This window comes from Hyla sarda, chromosome 5 (genome assembly GCF_029499605.1).
Source record: "Hyla sarda isolate aHylSar1 chromosome 5, aHylSar1.hap1, whole genome shotgun sequence".
Taxonomy (NCBI): domain Eukaryota; kingdom Metazoa; phylum Chordata; class Amphibia; order Anura; family Hylidae; genus Hyla; species Hyla sarda.
Window position 1 is genome coordinate 305251646 of NC_079193.1, and position 19500 is coordinate 305271145.

Here is a 19500-nt window from a genome sequence, read left to right on the forward strand (position 1 = left end):
GAGTCCAGCCTATTTCTACCCCTGAACATGATGAGGGAAATTTATCACTGGTTTTACCCTTTTTTTTTTTTTTGGAGAAGGGGGATGTTAAGTCACAATTATTTGCGCAATGGGTGCTCAGTGCAAATATTTTGTGACTTTCCATTTAGACTCTTTCAAGAATCAACTTCAATGTAGTGTGGCATGTATAGCTTTTTGCCAGCCTTGACCACACTTGTCTACATCTAATCTACTTTGCCATGAATAATGGGGGAAGTACACATGACGTTTACCTAAGCAAACATGGGGGTAAAAATAATTTATTTACACAGACAATGATAAAGCATCTGTACAATGCACAATTAAAGGGGGTATAAGATCTTGTGCTTCTTCTTTGCTACCCACTTGCCACCATTATCACAGACCATGGATCCCGCTGAACAGCATGTCAGGGGTTGGGGTTGGCACATGGAATTGCCTGCTCAGCCAATCATTGGCAGAGGTGAGACATTTGTTGAGGGAGGCATAAAAATAGTATGAAATAAGCAGTGAATTTGCTGTACAGCATGTATGTAACTTTCAGTAGTGCATTTTGCTTAGTAATCTCCCACAATGTATACCGTATATCAACTAAAAAGAGTAACCACTACTGCAAGGAAGTGAAAAAAATATAAACCAAAATTTTTTCATTGCCATTTACGCACACGTTTTACCTCCTGGGAAGGCTTATTGTTTTTTCTGTAGTAGAACACTCTGCCTGAGATGCTGATTGGATTAACAACAATGAAATTGATTCATTGTATCCCATGTCCCCATATGCTCGGCTTTTTCATTCAGTAATTAAACAAAGGACAAACTTGAATTAGAAAGCAGAACGTTAGAAAGATGGGAAAATAAATCAATTTCTCTTTAAATGTTTGTGGAAAGTACATTCTACTGTGGAATAGAATCTACACTACAACGCAGCTGTCATGTAATGTTCTTGGTTATATTGCCTATAAAAATAGTAAAAATTGTCAATTTATCAGAACTTTCATGATACCATTCCGATTTATTAGCTATAGTTTTTGGATAGAGAAGTACTAAAGCCAAGGTGATAGATACCATTTAGTAGGGCCCATGGAGAGTGAAGGACCTGCCTTAGGTTAACCCATCCTCATAGTAAACTAACAAATGTCAGCTCACTTTTGCTCCCTCTTCTTTCTTCCTCCCTCACATACCGTTTTACAGAACTTAAGCAGTTTCCCTCTTCTTACCCTCTATAATTTTTTTTAACTGTTATGTAGAGCAGAGAAAAGTGCACACTGCACACAGAACCGCTTTCTCTGCCTACTTGCATAACTGTCTAAGCAGCAGCTCTACAACTGGGTGCCAGTCCCTCCACTGAACTAAAGTCCAGGGGTGACATGAGTAAAAAAACAATAAGCATACAGGTCAGGACACGAGAGGTAAAAAAAAGAAAAACAAACAGGGAACCACAACAGTAAATAAGGGCAAGAATGCAAAGTAGCAAAAATTAGATAACAGATAAACATAGCGACAGATATATAGTGTACGGACTAACAGCTTCACAGCCAAGCCAATAAATGGCAGGTAGGAGAATATGAAGGAAACAGAATAACAGGAAATATAGTGGCAAAATTAGCCAGGAATGAAGCGCTATATAGATTAACAGGATTAACAGGTACTGAATCACAAGACTAAATACAAAAACAGAACAAGCATAAGCGCAAAAACAAACAAATCTGAATACGGGTCAAGATACAGGTTCAAATTACACAATCTAAATATAGTAACAAAACCAGACCCCAGGATAAGGCCAAAACGACAAGCTATGGATCAAGGCCTAATCATGGAGGGATCTAAAAGACAAACAGGAATTATTACGATTCAAGAAACAATTTTCTAATACAATACCAAACTGGACAGGACTAAACCGACCATAATTAAGAAAGAACAAGGCTAAAAGCTAGGCAAACGGGTAACAACTACAAAGCCATGGCTAACAAAAAGTGACACGTGTGAACAGATACAGACATAAGTAACATAAGAACTCAATTGAAAATCAAGAACACAGCTAAAAGGCTGAGGAGGATACAAATACCACATAAACCCTCTGACTCCCCCATCCCCCCCCCCCCCCCAGATGGTTCCGAAACATTCACTTCTACCTCCCCAGAGACTAACATGCACAACCTGGCCAGGTGCCATTGTTACAATTTTACTGTTCAATTCCAGTTGGTAGGTTAAAAAATAAAGTTAGTTTCACTTTAATGAAGTGTATTGTTAATTTTTTTTTTTTCAGTATTCTTGTAAAAAATTTGCAGAATGTGATTGAAAAGCAGAAACATTCTAAATCTGGAAGAAAACGCAGATCACTGCCGAAGTATGATTATGAAGATTACCATCCACTTGAAGAGGTATGCTTCTTTTATTGTCAGCATGGAAACTGGATGTATAATAGTGTACTGTCAATACTTATTCATAAGAAATAAGTAGATATAATAAGTCTCAAACACACCAAGAAATATATTGTAGTTATGCTTAGTAGACATAGGTGCGTTCCTACCGATCTATCTGGATCTTCTGTCATAATACTGACACATCACTATTGCATATACATTTAGGACTTTTAAAGCAGTTTTATTATTTGCCTAATGGAGACTAAATGCTGCCTGTTGTGTTTTGCCTACTTAGCGCATTGGAGTATTGACTATAACTTTCCTGGCCCACAGATACACCTGCTGGGGTACACAATGGTGTGCACTGCAACATGCAGAAAGGCAGTCTATACATAGTGACGATCTGTCTAGTTGGACCCAGGGGGAAATAAACATTATAATCCCCAAAAGAAACGGAGGCTTAGCCATTGTAAAATAAATTTGTATTAATAGGTTAAAGCAGTATTTTCCAACCAGTGTGCCTCCAGCTGCTGCAAAACTACAAATCCCAGTATGTCCGGACAGCCAAGGGCATGATGTGAGTTGTAGTTTTGCAATGGCTGGAGGCACACTGGTTTGGAAACACTGGGATAAAAGGATTGTCCAAGAGTAAAAGACGTAAAAATATCTGCAGAAAAAGTTTTAAAATAACAAACAAAACATTACTTATCTGTTATATCTGCCTATATTCTGATGGCCGAATGCTCATATGCCAAACATCAAAGGGGGCTTACCCCATTGACAAGGAGAATGGTAAAATCCAATTGTCAATATATTCATACATTCCCAGGAGGATTAGAAGAGGATCGGCAGAGCTTTAAATGGCAACTCCAGTACTTAACTTCTTATCCCCTAGCCACAGGATGTCTGATCATGGGGCTTCTGACCGCTGGGACGCTGCGCAATCTCCTCCATGATGCCCTCATTTTCTGAAGATTCTTGTTTAGAACACCGGCTCTCCTCATGCACTGAGCGGCCGTGATCTACAAGCCCCCTCCATGCACTGTCTATGGGAGAGCAGGAGATACACAAGCAGGAGAAAAGAAGCTAAAGGGGTACTCCGCTGCTCAGCGTTTGGAACAAACTGTTCCGAACGCTGGAGCCGATGCCGGGAGCTTGTGATATCATAGCTCCGCCCCCTCATGATGTCATGCTCCGCCCCCTCAATGCCAGTACCAAAGTTCCTCTTTAAAAACAGATTCTCCAGAATTGTTATTATATGAATAAAAGTACTTATAAAATACACATACTAAACCGGATTTTTCTATTTGTACTTTTTTGAGTGTACGCATAGACTGGGAGCTCAGGTAATATGGGACATGCTAATGTATTCTATAAAAAGGTATATTCACATATACACAGTGTGCAGCATGTGATTTCTGAGAAATATCATGAAATCTCTTTTCTTCCAGATTGTAAAGTGGATGCATCACATGAATAAAACTCATTCTAACCTTGTTCACATGTTTTCTTTGGGAACATCGTATGAGGGAAGACCACTGTATGTGCTCAAGGTAAGACGACTAAATTAAAAACATCATGCATTGCTTCTCTTGTAATAATGCTTCATGGAAACAACATACCTGTAGAATTCTGAATTCTGTGCAATCTAGAAATATTTGGAACCCACTTAAAGGAGAACTCCGGCGGGAGGAAATCTGTTCGACTACGGAAGCACCCCGGCACAGTATGTGATACTGCAGCTCATTTGCTAAACTGCAGTATGACACACTGGGCCGGGGTGCTTCCATAGACAGAAAAAAAAAAAAAACTTGTGCCGGAGTTCTCCTTTAAGATTGCACATAACTGTATGGGATTGTATTTTTTTACTGCATGATTCCATATGATGTTCTGGTCAGGTACTGTATGAGTTTCGCATGCTTCTATAAGATGTCTGTACATATACCATATGAGTTTTTCCTTGTGAATAATTTAGGGGAGGGAAACAGTAGTCTGAGTTTTGTTCAAGTTATGTTCACACTGCGGAATCTCCACTCGCGGAATTCCGAGATCAGAGATTCCGTCAGGCGACCGCTGCCGGAAATACTTCAGCGGTAAGACCGCGGGGCAATGCACCGTAACCATTGACGGCTATGCCATACTCAGAGAGTTCCGTGCAAAGAATTAACATGTTCTTTCTTTGTGTGGAACAATTTCAGCGGCGGAATTCCGCAGTTTGAACTGGAAGACCCATTCAGACTGACGGTACTGTTCACTGCACGGAATTCTACTCGTAGAATTCCACTCGAGGAATTCTGCGGGAATTCCGCAGTGTGGACATACCCTTAAAATTTTACTTTACTAGAGGAATATCATTGTCCATACTTCATCTGATGGAGCATGACATGATTTCAAAAAACGTTCCATAAAAACATATAGCAGCATGTGGAGGTATGGAAACCATATTATGGTTCCATAGCACCAGACATCTCTATGGAGATCATCTTCATAAGTCTTTTCTCTCAAAGCTTTTTATCCCTTCTTAGGCTGGGTTCACACCACATTTTTGCAATATAGTTCCCGTATCAGGTTTTGGATAAAAAAAAAAACTGATTCCTCAAAACCTGACTAAACTGTATCAAAATGTGTGTACAAATTTTTATTCGTATACAGTTTGAAAAATGATGTCCGGCTGCATCCGTTTTTTAAGAAAGAAACATATGCATTTTTTTAATTTTCACTCCATTATGAATAAATTTGTACTTGTTTGATTGAAATTCCAAGAAAAAAAACTGTGCAAAGTCAAAAACAATATGGTGAAAACCAGATGGAACTGTACGCACATACGGTTCTGTACGACTCCCATTGATTCCCATGTTAAAAAAGTATACATTTCAATAAGGTTTTTCACCCGGACCAAAAACAGTGGTAGGCTACGGTTTTGGGTACGGGAAAAAAACGGACAAAACTGTACATGATGCAAAACGAACACAACCTGATGCATATTTTGGCATATGGTTTTCAATGGAGAGTCAGTGCATACGGTTTTCAATACAGTTCTGTACGGTTTTCAAATTGAAAATGTATACAGGAGCTGTATTTCAAAAACGTTGTGTGAACCCAACCATTACTTGAGAAAAAGGTGAGGAGTTGTCTTTAATAAAAACTAAACATAGAATAATCTAAGCTTCATGCTTGTATACTAGGGGGAGATTTATCAAAACCTGTGCAGAGGAAGAGTGATGCAGTTACCCATAGCAACCAATCAGATTGCTTTCATTTTTGAAAAGGCCTCTGAAAAATTAAAGAAGTGATCTGATTGGTTGCTATGGGCAACTGCACTACTTTTCCTCTGCACAGGTTTTTGATAAATCTCCCCCTATACAGTGTCCATTTTAGGACATCGTCAGTCGTCAGACGTAACTCCATCCTCCATCACGTGAAACGGCGTCCCGCCTCCTCCCTCCGACCAATCGCCGTCAGTCATCAGCCGCAACTCCGTCCTCTGTCATATGAAACGGCGTCCCGCCTCCTCCCTCACACCAATCGCCGTCCTCCTTCAGCCACAACTCCATCCTCCCTCATCCGAAACTCCGTCGTCCAAAACGCCATCATGCCTCAGACGATTCTCCCTCAGACACAACTTCCTGCCGCAGAGCAGAGCCGACGCTGCACAGCATGTATAGCAGAGTCGACACTGTGAAACTTGCACGTGTACTACAGACACTACATGTGCTACAGAGTCTGTATAGCAGAGCTGGCACTGAATAGCATGTACAGCAGAACTCGTATAGCAGAGAGCCGACACAGACTCGGCTCTGCTACATGGCAGGAAAGTTTTTCGTCTGCGGGATGACGGAGCTTCGAATGAGTGACTTTAGGATGACAAAGGAGGGAGGAGGGAGTTGCGGCTGACGCCTGACGGAGATTGGCCCGAGGGAAGAGGCGGGATGCCGTTTCACCTGACTGAGGACGGAGTTACGTCTGAGGACTGACAATGTCCTAAAATGGACACAGTACCCCTAGATGTGTGATAGATATTACATCTGTTAGGTATCGGCTGGGACAATTCTATCCCAATGTATGGATGCCACAACTACTACATCTATTACCACAATTATTTTATATAATTTTTCATGCTCACGTAAAATTGAAATATTTATAAAGAGCTAAAGTTAATAATAACCCAAAGTTATATTTCCTAGCAGCACAGATACAACTCCTGAAAGGTTAAGGGATATACAGTAAGGAACTTACCAAGTGGTGGTCCAGCAGTGCCCTCAGTCTCTGCTGCACAGATGGCATTGCTCCATTGCTATGGCCATCAGCCAAGATGACATGGGAACTGGTTATCTTATCAGACCGTGTGAACTCCTTTTCCTTTTATGATTTAGGACTTGATGAACTCTTCTGGACTTTGATCCCTGGACCTGATTCTGACCTTCCCTCTGCTTGCTGTTTTTGAACTCGTAGTGTCATCCTGGTTCTGATCTTGCTTTGCTGACCTTGAGCCTACTGTCTTCCCTATCTCTTTCTCTTTGGACTTATTCTGAAAGGGACTGTCACCCAGTTGGGGGCCATTTTCTAGGGTGAATCATCCAAGTAAACAGGGACAGTGGTGTGGGTGGAAAACCGGGCTACACGTCCTTCCTGTGCTTACATGTAGTATACAGATTCCATTTGGACAGTCATCTAATACTATAAACAGTCATGGCCGTAAATGTTGGCACCCCTGAATTTTTAAAGAAAATTAAGTATTTCTCACAGAAAAGGATTGCAGTAACACATGTTTTGCTATACATATGTTTATTCCCTTTGCGTGTATTGGAAACCCCAAATTCCAAAAATGGTCTGGACAGAATTATTGGCACCCTTTCAAAATGGAAAAATAAGATTGTTTAAAGCATGTGATGCTCCTTTAAACTCAACTGCAGCAAGTAACAGGTGTGGGAAATATAAAAATCTGAAAGCAGATAAAAAGGAGAGAAGATCACTTAGTTTTTCCATTGTGTGTCTGTGTGTGCCACGCTAAGCATGGACAACTGAAAGAGGAGAAGATAACTGTCTGAGGACTTGAGAACCAAAATTTTGGAAATATATCAACATTCTCAAGGTTACAAGTCTATCTCCAGAGATCTAGATTTGCCTTTGTCCACAGTGCGCAACATTATAACATTATTAAGTTTGCAACCCATGCCACTATAGCTAATCTCCCTGGGGGTGGACAGAAGAGAAAAATTGATGAAAGGTGTCAACGCAGGATAGTCCGGATACTGGATAAGCAGCCCCAAACAAGTTCCAAAGATATTCAAGCTGTCCTGCAGGCTCAGGGAGCATCAGTGTCAGCGTGAACTATCCATCGACATTTAAATGAAATGAAACACTATGGCAGGAGACCCAGGAGGATCTCACTGCTGGCACAGAGACATAAAAAAGCAAGACTACAATTTGCCAAAATGAACTTGAGTAAGCCAAAATCCTTCTGGGAAAATGGCTTGTGGACAGATGAGACCAAGATAGAGCTTTTTGGTAAAGCACATGATTCTACTGTTTACTGAAAATGGAATGAGGCCTACAAAGAAAATAACACAGTACCTACAGTGAAATATGATGGAGGTTAAATTATGTTTTGTGGTTGTTTTGCTGCCTCTGGCACTGGGTGCCTTGAATGTGTGCAAAGCATCTTGAAATCTGAGGATTACCATCGGATTTTGGGTCACACTGTACAGCCCAGTGTCAGAAAGCTGGGTTTGCGTCCGAGATCTTAGGTCTTGCAACAGGACAATGTCAAACTTATGTCAAAAAGCACCCAGAAATGAATAGCAACAAAGCACTGGAGAGTTCTGAAGTGGTCAGCAATGAGTCCAGATCTAAATCCCATAGAACACCTGTGGAGAGATCTTAAAATTGCTGTTGGGAAAAGTTGCCTTCCAATAAGAGAGACCTGGAGCAGTTTGCAAAGAAAGAGTGGTCTAACATTCCGGCTGAGAGGTGTAAGAAGCTTATTGATGGTTATAGGAAGTCCAGTCCATTTTTGGAGTTTGGTGTGACATTATGTCCAATTTGCTTTGTTTACTCCCTTTTTTTTTTTTGTTTAGTTCCAATACACACAAAGGGAATAAACATGTGTATCTCAAAACATGTGTTACTGCAATCCTATTCTGTGCGAAATACTTTCAGGGGTGCCAACATTTACGGCCATGACTGTAAACACAAGCTCTTTGTATGAGGTTCTAGAAGCCCCTGGGTTTAAATCTCATTCCAAACAACTCCCAGCTATGAACGAGATACACAAAACAGAGTGGTGTGTCTAACTTTAAAAGGAACATGTGTCCAAATATGAAAATGTTCGAACCCCATGGCTAGACACATTGGGTCAGCCTTCCATGACAGTTACCAGAAGCAGGGTGTTACTAGGTGCTTTGGGCTTCCTTATTGGAAATATCAGACAACAGCAGTAGAGCACCTTTACAAGTGTCATTCTTACATTTGATGTTCTACTAGGTTTGCTCCTACATTGTTTCATCAGCATGCTTGCTCATCAAGTTGATGTTTTTTTTCAAGTTCTTTATACGTTTGTATATGTACTTTAAAATGGAACATTTTAATATAATAAATATATATAATTTCTTCTAAAGCATAATTTTTCACTAACCTGTTCTACTTTCACCAACTAAGGGGCCAATATGTGGCACTAGAGATTAATTTTATTTATTTTTGTAGTATGCATACAACTTCCCCATGGGGCATTGCCTGTAAGACTCCATACCTTAGCTGGATGTCTTAAAAGACTATATCCCCCCTTCTTTCAGAACAACATCACAGGAATCTCATCTAGCCAGTAACCAGAGCAAACTTGCCAACATGTTTCAGATCCAGCTGACTCTTAATCATGGCATGATGCAATGATTAAGGGTCAGCTGGACCTGAAACATGTTGGCATATTTGCTGTGTTTTATGTCATTTTAGATTGAATAATGAAGCATGATTTCATCCCACTTCTTGGTGCTGGACAACCTCTTTCTTTTTCTGTCTGGAAATTTGGTTGCTATAACCAGATCAATGGCCAAATTTGCGGGAAAATTCTCTGCCTGCTTATATTCCCTTACTCATTCTTTTCGGATGCGTATGAATGTAATTTTCAAATCCCATCCACATGTATTTTCTTTAAGTTTTATCAGATTTGCTGTGCAGATTCTGAACATGGCATGTTCTGCCATGTACAGTACACTATCCTATAGTTACATAAATCTGCAGTTATTTTTATTTGCTTAGATTAACAAACAAAATGCACTGAATAGAAATTATTATCATGTAGTTGGGAGCCAAACCATCCTCTGCTAAGAAGTCTTCCAAGAGAGAAGTGTGGATTGACTGTGGAATACATGCAAGAGAGTGGATTGCACCAGCATTTTGTCAGTGGTTTGTAAAAGAGGTACTATACTACTATACTTCTTGCTGTTATTACTGTGTGAGGCAGTTTGTGAAGAATTAACCGATAGATAAGGTTTATAAACAAACAACTTGCTGGTAATATATTTTTTTCTTATTCATAGGCTGTCAATACCTATAAAACAGATCCAGTTATGAGAAAAATCCTGGACCTTCTCTATGTCTATGTCATGCCAGTGTTCAATGTAGATGGGTATGAGTATAGCTGGACTCATGTAAGTTTCTTAACAATTGGTGGTGGTGAGAACGGGACATTAGTGAATGGCTTTTCAACATACAAAACATTTTCCTTTATTCCCATTGAGTTGTACAATGCTCAAAAAAATAAAGGGAACACTTAAACAACACAATGTAACTCCAAGTCAATCACACTTCTGTGAAAGCACACTGTCCACTCAGGAAGCAACACTGACAATCAATTTCACATGCTGTTGTGCAAATGGAAAAGACAAAAGGTGGAAAATATAAGCAATTAGCAAGACACCCCATAAAGAAGTGGTTCTGTAGGTGGTGACCACAGACCACTTCTCAGTTCCTATGCTTCCTGGCTGATGTTTTGGTCACTTTTGAATGCTCGTGGTGCTTTCACTCTAGTGGTAGCATGTGACAGAGTCTACAACCGACACAAGGGGCTCAGGTAGTGCAGCTCATCCAGGATGGCACATCAATGCGAGCTGTGGCAAGAAGGTTTGCTGTGTCTGTCAGCGTAGTGTCCAGAGCATGGAGGCACTACCAGGAGACAGGCCAGTACATCAAGAGATATGGAGGAGGCTTTAGGAGGGCAACAACCGAGCAGCAGGACCGCTACCTCCACCTTTGTGCAAGGAGGAGCAGGAGGAGCACTGCCAGAGCCCTGCAAAATGACCTCCAGCAGGCCACAAATGTGCATGTGTCCACTCAAACAGTCAGATACCAACTCCATGAGGGTGGTCTCAGGGCCCGGCATCAACAGGTGGGGGTTGTGCTTACAGCCCAACACTGTGCAGGACATTTAGCATTTGCCAGAGAACACCAAGATTGGCAAATTCGCCACAGGCACCCTGTGCTCTTCACAGATGTAAGCAGGTTCACACTGAGCACATGTGACAGACAGGAGTCTGGAGATGCCATGGAGAACCTTCTGCTGCCTGCAACATCCTCCAGCATGACCGGTTTGGCGGTGGTGGGGGGGGGGGGGGGGGGCGCATAGCCCTCCATGTGCTTGCCAGAGATAGCCTCACTGTCATTAGGTATTGAGATGAGATCCTCGGACCCCTTGTGAGACCATATGCTGGTGCGGTTTGCCCTGGGTTCCTCCTAATGCAGGACAATGCTAGACCTCATGTGGCTGGAGTGTGTCAGCAGTTCCTGCAAGAGGAAGGCATTGATGCTATGGACTGGCCCGCCTGTTCCCCAGACCTGAACGAGATTGAGCACATCTGGGACATCATGTCTCGCTCCATCCACCAATGCCACGTTGCACCACAGACTGTCCAGGAGTTCATCAAGAGCATGCCCAGGCATTGTAGGGGGGTCATACAGGTGGAGACCACACACACTACTGAGCCTCATTTTGACTTGCATTAAGGACATTACATCAAAGTTGGATCAGCCTGTAGTGTAGTTTTCCACTTTGATTTTGAGTGTGACTCCATATCCAGACCTCCATGGGGTGATAAATTTGATTTCCATTGATAATTTTTGTGTGATTTGTTTGTCAGCACATTCAACTATGTAAAGATGTAAGTATTTCATACAATTAGTTCATTCATTCAGATCTAGCATGTGTTCCCTTTATTTTTTTGAGCACTGTATTAATTAATCCATATGCACTGAGTATCCAACAAGTGACTGACATCAGTTCTATCATCTAACTGTATGATTGTGTGAAGAGAAGCAGGGGATTTGTACATCTCTCATAAGAATGTTAAGTGACTCCAGATTAACTGGAGAAAATGGTGCGCACCGACACAACTCCATGGCTACAATTTTTACAGTAACCAATTCCAGATCAGATTAATGAAATAAACAAAGCAGCTTATTAGTAAAACCACATGCACAACACATTTCGAAGGGGATGTCTTTATAAAACCATGTTGTCTGTGTGGTTTTACAAAAAAAACTGTTTGTTTATTTCACTAGTCTGATCTGGATTTAGTTATTGCTGTAGCCACTGGGGTTGCGCTAGTTAGCAACATTTTCTCTAAGTAATTGTTCTTGGACTATGGTTGGATGCGGACAGCAATTTTTTTTTTTATACTCAAATACATTTTTGTGTTGTGCTCATATCGCAACATGAGCACAGTCTATTATTTCAACACTTCTATATGTTATTGGTTAACGGCACATATAGCACCTTGTTCTTTTTTTCTAATTTCTCTGGAAATGGACCATACCTACTGATACATGGGTAGGTTAGCTCTTAACAGGATGCAGACAACCACAGTGCAATATGGGGAGGTCACACAGGACAATTACATTATGGGTGGGATTCAAAAAACATTATAAAAACTAGAGTAAGAAAATAATGACGCAGTAGCCAACAGCAAACTATCAGATTTTTACCCCATAAGGTATTTGACAAATGACAGCTGGAAAAACCTTCCTCCTAGTGTTTTTGGATTCAATCTTCCCCTTTATCAGTAGAAAAGCATCAGTAACACAACAGGGTGTGTCTATCAGTTCCTAAAATGGAATAGAAATACTAATACCGATAAGCCACTGTCCCATGATGGTCAGTTAACCAATACCTACCTATTGTATCTATGAGTCTCTTTGCTTGAAACAAAGGAACCTCGAAGCTTAAGCTAGACATGTTTACGTTATAAATACTCCATTCAAAACAAGTTTTGGTAATAACAAATTACAGAAATCAACAAGTACAATCAAGGTCAGAGACTAGGAGACATAATATAGGACAAACAATAGCTGTCAAAGTACAACCAACCTAACACTAAGGTGATAGACTATAGAAAACAAAGTTAAATTTAGGGAGTGATTTACTTGCAGCAGATTTTTCTGCAGAAATTATACAACGCATGACAGCAGCAGCAGCAGAGAGCACTGTGGTCAGACAGAAAGAAAAAGAAAAAAAAAAGAACTTCCTATGGAGCATACAGCATCTGATAAGTACTGGAAGGATTAAGATTTTTTAGCCCATTTTCACCTTAATGACCAGAGCATTTTTTGCACATCTGACCACTGTCACTTTAAGTATTAAAGAGGTTCTCCGGTGCTTACACATCTTATGGATAGTAAGGATCCAAAGGATAGGGGTTAAGATGCCTGATCGCGGGAGTCCCGCAGCTGGGGATGCCCGTGATCATGCACGCAGCACCCCCTTTGTAATCAGTCCCCGGAGCGTGTTCGCTCCGGGTCTGATTACGGGCAACTACAGCTATCACGCCCCCTCCCGTAGGCTTGCATTGAGGGACGGAGCGTGACCTCACACGGGGGCGGAGGCACGACGTCACATGCCGCCGGCCCTGTAGTCGCCCGTAATCAGACCCGGAGCGAACACGCTCCGGGGACTGATTACAAACGGGATGCCGCGTGCATGATCACGGGCGTCCCCAGCTGCGGGACTCCCGCGATCAGGCATCTTACTTTTACTTAGGAATTTCTCATTCTGAGATTTGTTTTTTCATCACATATTCTACTTTAACATAGTGATACATTTTCGGTGATACTTGCATCATTTCTTGGTGAAAAATTCCAAAATTTCATGAAAAATTTGAAAATGTTGCCTTTTTTTTTACTTTGAAGCTCTCTGCTTGTAAGGAAAATAGACATACCAAATAAATTCTATATTGAGTCACATATACAATATGTCTACCTTATGTTTGCATCATAAAATTGACACGTTTTGACTTTTGGAAGACAGCAGAGGGCTTCAAAGTTCAGCAGCAATTTTCAAATTTTTCACCAAATTTTCTAAATCGGAATTTTTCAGGGACCAGTTCAGTTTTGAAGTGGATTTGAAAGGCCTTCATATTAGAAATACCCCATAAATGACCCCATTATAAAAAATGTCACCCCTCAAAGTATTCAAAATGACATTCAGAAAGTGTGTTAACCCTTTAGTTGTTTCACAGGAATAGCAGCAAAGTGAAGGAGAAAATTCTAAATCTTCATTTTTTACACTCACATGTTCTTGTAGACCCAGTTTTTGAAATTTTAAAAGGGGTAAAAGGAGAGAAATCCCCCCAAAATTTGTAACCTAATTTCTCTCGAGTAAGAAAATACCTCCTGTGTATGTAAAGTGTTCTGCGAGTGCACTAGAGGGCTCAGAAGGGAAGGAGCGACAATGGGATTTTGGAGAGTGAGTTTTTCTGAAATGGTTTTGGGGGGATTTAGGATGCCCCTATGGTGTTAGAACAACAACAAAAAAAGAAAACACATGGCATACTATTTTGGAAACTACACCCTCAAGGAATGTAAGAAGGGGTCCAGTCCAATTAAGCCTTAACACCCACAGGTGTTTGACAACTTTTCGTAAAATTCTGATTTTTTCACAAAAATGCATTTTTCCCCCCAAATTTTACATTTTTACAAGGGGTAATAGGAGAAATTCCCCCCAAAATGTGTAACCCCATGTAGAGAAATACCCCATGTGTGGACATCAAGTGCACTGTAGGCGCACTACAATGCTCAGAATAGAAGGAGTCACAGTTGGCTTTTGGAAAGCAAATTTTGCTGAAATGGTTTTTGGGGGGGCATGTTGCATTTAGGAAGCCCCTTTGGTGCCAGAAAGGTAAGAAGAAAAAAAAACACATGACACACTATTTTGGAAACTACACCCCTCAAGGCATGTAACAAGGGGTACAGTGAGCCTTTACACCCCACAGGTGTTTAACAAATTTCCATTAAAATTGGATGTGAAAATTTAAAATTAAATTATTTTCACAAAAAAAAAATCATTTTCACAAGGGGTAATAGGAGAAAAAGCCTCCCATAATTTGTAACACCATTTCTTCTGAGTATGAAAATACCCGATATGTGGATGTAAAGTGCTCTGCGGGCGAACTACAATGCTCAGAAGAGAAGGAGCGCTATTGAGCTTTTGGAGAGAGAATTTGGTTGGAATACAAGTTGGGGGCCATGTGCATTTACAAAGCCCCCCGTGGTGCAAAGACAGTGGACCCCCCCACACACACATGTGACCCCATTTTGGAATCTACACGCCTCACAGAATATAATAAGGGGTACAGTGAGTATTTACACCCCAATGTCGTTTGACAGATCTTTGGAACAGTGGGCTGTGCAAATAAATAAATACATTTTCATTTTCCTGGACAACTGTTCCAAAAATCTGTTAGACACCAGTGGGGTGTAAATGCTCACTGCACCCCTTATTCAATTCTGTGAGGGGTGTAGTTTCCAAAATTGTGTCACATGTGGGGGTCCATTGTTCTGGCACCATGGAGGCTTTGTAAACACACATGGCCTTCAATTTTGGACACATTCTTTCTCCAAAAGCCCAATGGAGCTCCTTCTCTTCTGAGCATTGTAGTTAGGATCCTTTTATTGCATCCACATATAAATACCTTCCAGGTGGATTTGCTGCTTAGGCCTTGTTCACACGGCAGAATTCTGCATGGAATCCCATTGAAGTGCATTGGCTATAAATTCATGCAGAATTTGAATGCAGAATTCAGTGCAGAAACTCTGCCGTGTGAACGTTCACACGACGGAAATTTCGTTTATCTGCGTGAATTTGGCATTTGCATTGCTTTTTTGCAGAATTCCAGTTTTTTATCATTTGCGGAACTCATGTGAATTCCGCATGAATGATTCCACATCTCAGTAAAAAGATAGACATTATTTAATGGAACACTAAAAGTTTGTGCAGATTCACTGCAGAATTTGCATGCATTCCACACAAATTCCACACAAATTCTGCAGAAATCAAGCCCCATTGACTTCAATGGGATTCCACAGCCAAAGTCCGGAAAAAATATAAGAGAAGACTTATCTTTTTCCAGAGTGCAGAATTTCAGCAGCGGAATTTCCGTCATGTGAGAATGTGGCCTAAAAGGAGGCATAAAACTATTCTTTTCAGTCTAGATGTAGATAAGGCCACAGTTTGAGACCACTGATGTAAATAGTAGGTAATAGTAGTAAAAGCCAAGTGTACATCTATTTACAGGATTTGAGGAAAAATATGACAGTTCATGGAGTTTAACTTTTGTTCTGAGGTGACAAGTGGAAAAACCTCCTTGTCAGTACTGAAAACATGATTTATATTTTTAGCTGTCAGATCTTTTCCTTCATGTATGTATAAGTAATGTATGCCGACAATTATCACGATTCATCATAACCGATGTTGACAGCAGCCAATTACTAAGGCTCAGGAATTATTACCATCAAGCTCCATTACATCCATGATCCAGGTCAAGTATGCTGAAAGGAATTATCACGGACCATGTCTTCTGCACTATTTTAATTATTACCATGAATTAGTTATTCAGGATAATGCTGTCACACATGAGAAATAGCAGAGACTTTTTGACACGCAGCCAATTACCGCACAGCAAAACTAAGCAAAATGTTACTGCAAATTGCAGCAATGCGGTGATGCTGTTTTTGGTGGAGCAATTTCTTTTAACAATTTTCATAGCCAAAATACAGTGCAATAAATTAGTATTGCAGTATACTGTACAAGCAATTGCATATTCAAATTCCCTCGGGGGGGGTGGAAAGGTGGGGATAAAAATAAGTTAAAAAAATTATAATGTGATAAATTATCAGAGAAAAATTACTTTAATAATGCAAAAAATAATAAAGTACTTTTAAATAAAAAACCCTAAACAACAAACTAGAAATGTCCCAACAACATCATTTATCCACCAAAAATAAAAATAAAAAAGCACCCAAATGCTGAATTGCTGTTTTTTGGTCACCTTCAGGCTAGGATTCCACTTGGTTCTTTTTCTGGCAGATTTTGGAAAACTTCCACTGCAGTTTTTGAGCCAAAGTCAGAAGTGGATCCATAAGGGAGGAGAAGTGTAAGTCCTTCCTTTATATGTCCTATTCCTTTTGAACACTTCTGGCTTTGGCTCAAAAACTGCAGTGGCAGTTTTCCCAAAACTGCCAGAAAAAAAAAACAAGTGGAATCCTAGCCTCATTAAGATTTTAGACTTTAGAGGTTGTTTAACCTCTAGATGTCACAACAATATGTTTTGGATATACATGCGTTAGCAATCTAAAGATTGTTTATTAAAGTCTCAGAGAGAGACGAGTAAAAGAAAATACATTTTTAAATCCCTAACATATAAAAAAAATTTAATGATTCACCTTTTTTTTATATTTTTTAAATAGAAAAACTTAAAAATTCCATGACATTGGCTCAGGAGCTGACCCCGCATCATAACGAGGAGGTCCCGGCGGCTATCAGCCAATGGGACCCGTGTCTAATGCCGGACATCACCAATTGCAGTGATGCCCGGCATTAACCCCTTAGACTCTGTGATAAAAAATGTGATCAACAGAGCTGATCAGGACCACCGCAGTACAACTGCGGTGTCCTGATCAGCTTAGAGGACAGCGGAAGGGCCCTTGATGTTCGATCAATGATCTGATACTCCACAATGTATGCAGATTGCATGTTATAGTCCCCTATGGAGACAAAAAAAACAGTGTAAAAAATTTTTTATAATTCCCTAACAAAAGTTTTAATCACCTACCTTTTCCCATTTAAAAGAATATAAAAAAGTATGTAAACAAAAATAAACATTTGTGGTATCGCCTCGTGCGTAAATGTCCAAACTATAAAAATATAACATTAACTAAACCACACGGTCAATGGCGTATACGTAAAAATACCAAAGTCCAAAATTTCATATTTTTGGTCACTTTGTATATCATAAAAAATGTATAAAAAGTGAACAAAAAGTCCTTTCACAACAAAAATAAAAACTACAGATCACAGCACAAAAAAAATGAGCCCTCACACATCCCTGTTTATGGAAAAATAAAAAAGTTATAGGGGGTCAGAAGAGGACAATTTTAAACATACAGATTTCCGTGCAAAAAGTTATAATTTTTTAGAAGAAGTAAAACAAAATTTAACTCAAATAAGTTGGGTATCATTTTAATTGTATGGACGTACAGAATAAGGTGTAATTTTTACCGAAAATTGCACTGCGTAGAAACAGAAGCTGCCAAAAATTACCACATGGTGTTTTGTCCAAGAAATGTTTGCACGTCATTTTTTTTTGCTAAGCTATCTTAAATTTTTGATGTATTAAAAAAAATGCAACCCAAATGCATTGACAATATCACATGTAAATACACCAAGACCAAAAAAGATTATTCAAAGTAGAGAACCACTTTAACCCCTTAAGGACTAAGCGTTTTTCCGTTTTTGCATTTTCGTTTTTTTCGTCCTTACCTTAAAAAAATCATAACTCTTTCAATTTAGCACCTAAAAATCCATATGCTGGCTTATCTTTTGCTCCACCAATTCTACTTTGTAATTACATCAGTCATTTTACCCAAAAATCTATGGCGAAACGAAAAAAAATTGTGAGACAAAATTGAAAAAAAAAACGCCATTTTGTAACTTTCGGGGGCTTCCGTTTCTACACAGTACATTACTCGGTAAAAATTACACCTTATCTTTATTCTGTAGGTCCACACGATTAAAATGATACCCTACTTATATAGGTTTGATTTTGTCGTACTTCTGGAAAAAATCATTTTTTGTGCCGTGATCTGAAGTTTTTGGCGGTACCATTTTTGCATTGATAGAACTTATTGACCAAAAATGCACTATTTTGGACTTTGGAATTTTTTTGCGCGCACGCCATTGACCGTGCGTTTTAATTTATTATATATTTTTATAATTAGGACATTTCCGCACACGGCGATACCACATATGTTTATTTTTATTTACACTTTTTTTTTTTTTTTATGGGAAAAGGGGGGGTGATTCAAACTTGTAATAGGGAAGGGGTTAAATGATCTTTATTCACATTTTTTTTCACTTTTTTTTTGCAGTGTTATAGCTCCCATAGGGACCTATAACACTGCACACACTGATCTTTCACATTGATCACTGGTTTCTCATAGGAAACCAGTGATCGATGATTTTGCTGCTTGACTGCTCATGCCTGGATCCCAGGCACTGGTCAGTCATTCGGCGATCGGACAGCGAGGAGGCAGGTAGGGACCCTCCTGCTGTCCTGTAAGCTGTTCGGGATGCCGCGATTTCACCGCGGCTATCCCGAACAGCTCCCTGAGCTAACCGGCATACTTTCACTTTAGACGCGGCGTTCAACTTTGAAAGCGGCATCTAAAGGGTTAATAGCGCGCGGCACCGCGATCAATGCCATGCGCTATTAGCCACGGGTCCCGGCCGTTGTTAGAGGCCGGGCCCGACACGCCATGGCCCCGCGTTATAGATTGGGAGCGGACTCATGACGTACCGGTACGTCATGAGTCCTTAAGGGGTTAAGAGCACGTTCTACTTGGCGTATACGCAGCGTATTTCATGCTGCACAAAATCTGCAGCAGCAGCGGGAAATACGCTGAGTATCCCTCGCTCACCATACATGCAAGACTTTCTGGCGGCAGCCCTTTGTGTGAAGTGAGTTTTGGCAGTGGGGCCGTGTGCCGACGTGACTGTGGCGCATGGCTCCATCTCCATAGGGCTGCTGCCGGAAAGCCTTGTGTGTATGGTGAGCGAGGCATATGCAGCGTATTTCCC

At 40.4% G+C, this 19500-nt stretch overlaps 1 protein-coding gene across 1 annotated transcript in view; it reads left to right on the plus strand.

Moving 5' to 3' along the window:
* CPA6 (carboxypeptidase A6) overlaps positions 1 to 19500 on the plus strand; it is a 242752-nt gene that overhangs the window by 218294 nt on the left and 4958 nt on the right. The window contains exons 4-7 of the mRNA XM_056522125.1: positions 2285 to 2399; positions 3833 to 3934; positions 9679 to 9795; positions 9917 to 10027. Of these exons, the coding sequence (XP_056378100.1) occupies positions 2285 to 2399; positions 3833 to 3934; positions 9679 to 9795; positions 9917 to 10027 (445 nt within the window). The remainder of the gene's footprint in view (positions 1 to 2284; positions 2400 to 3832; positions 3935 to 9678; positions 9796 to 9916; positions 10028 to 19500) is intronic.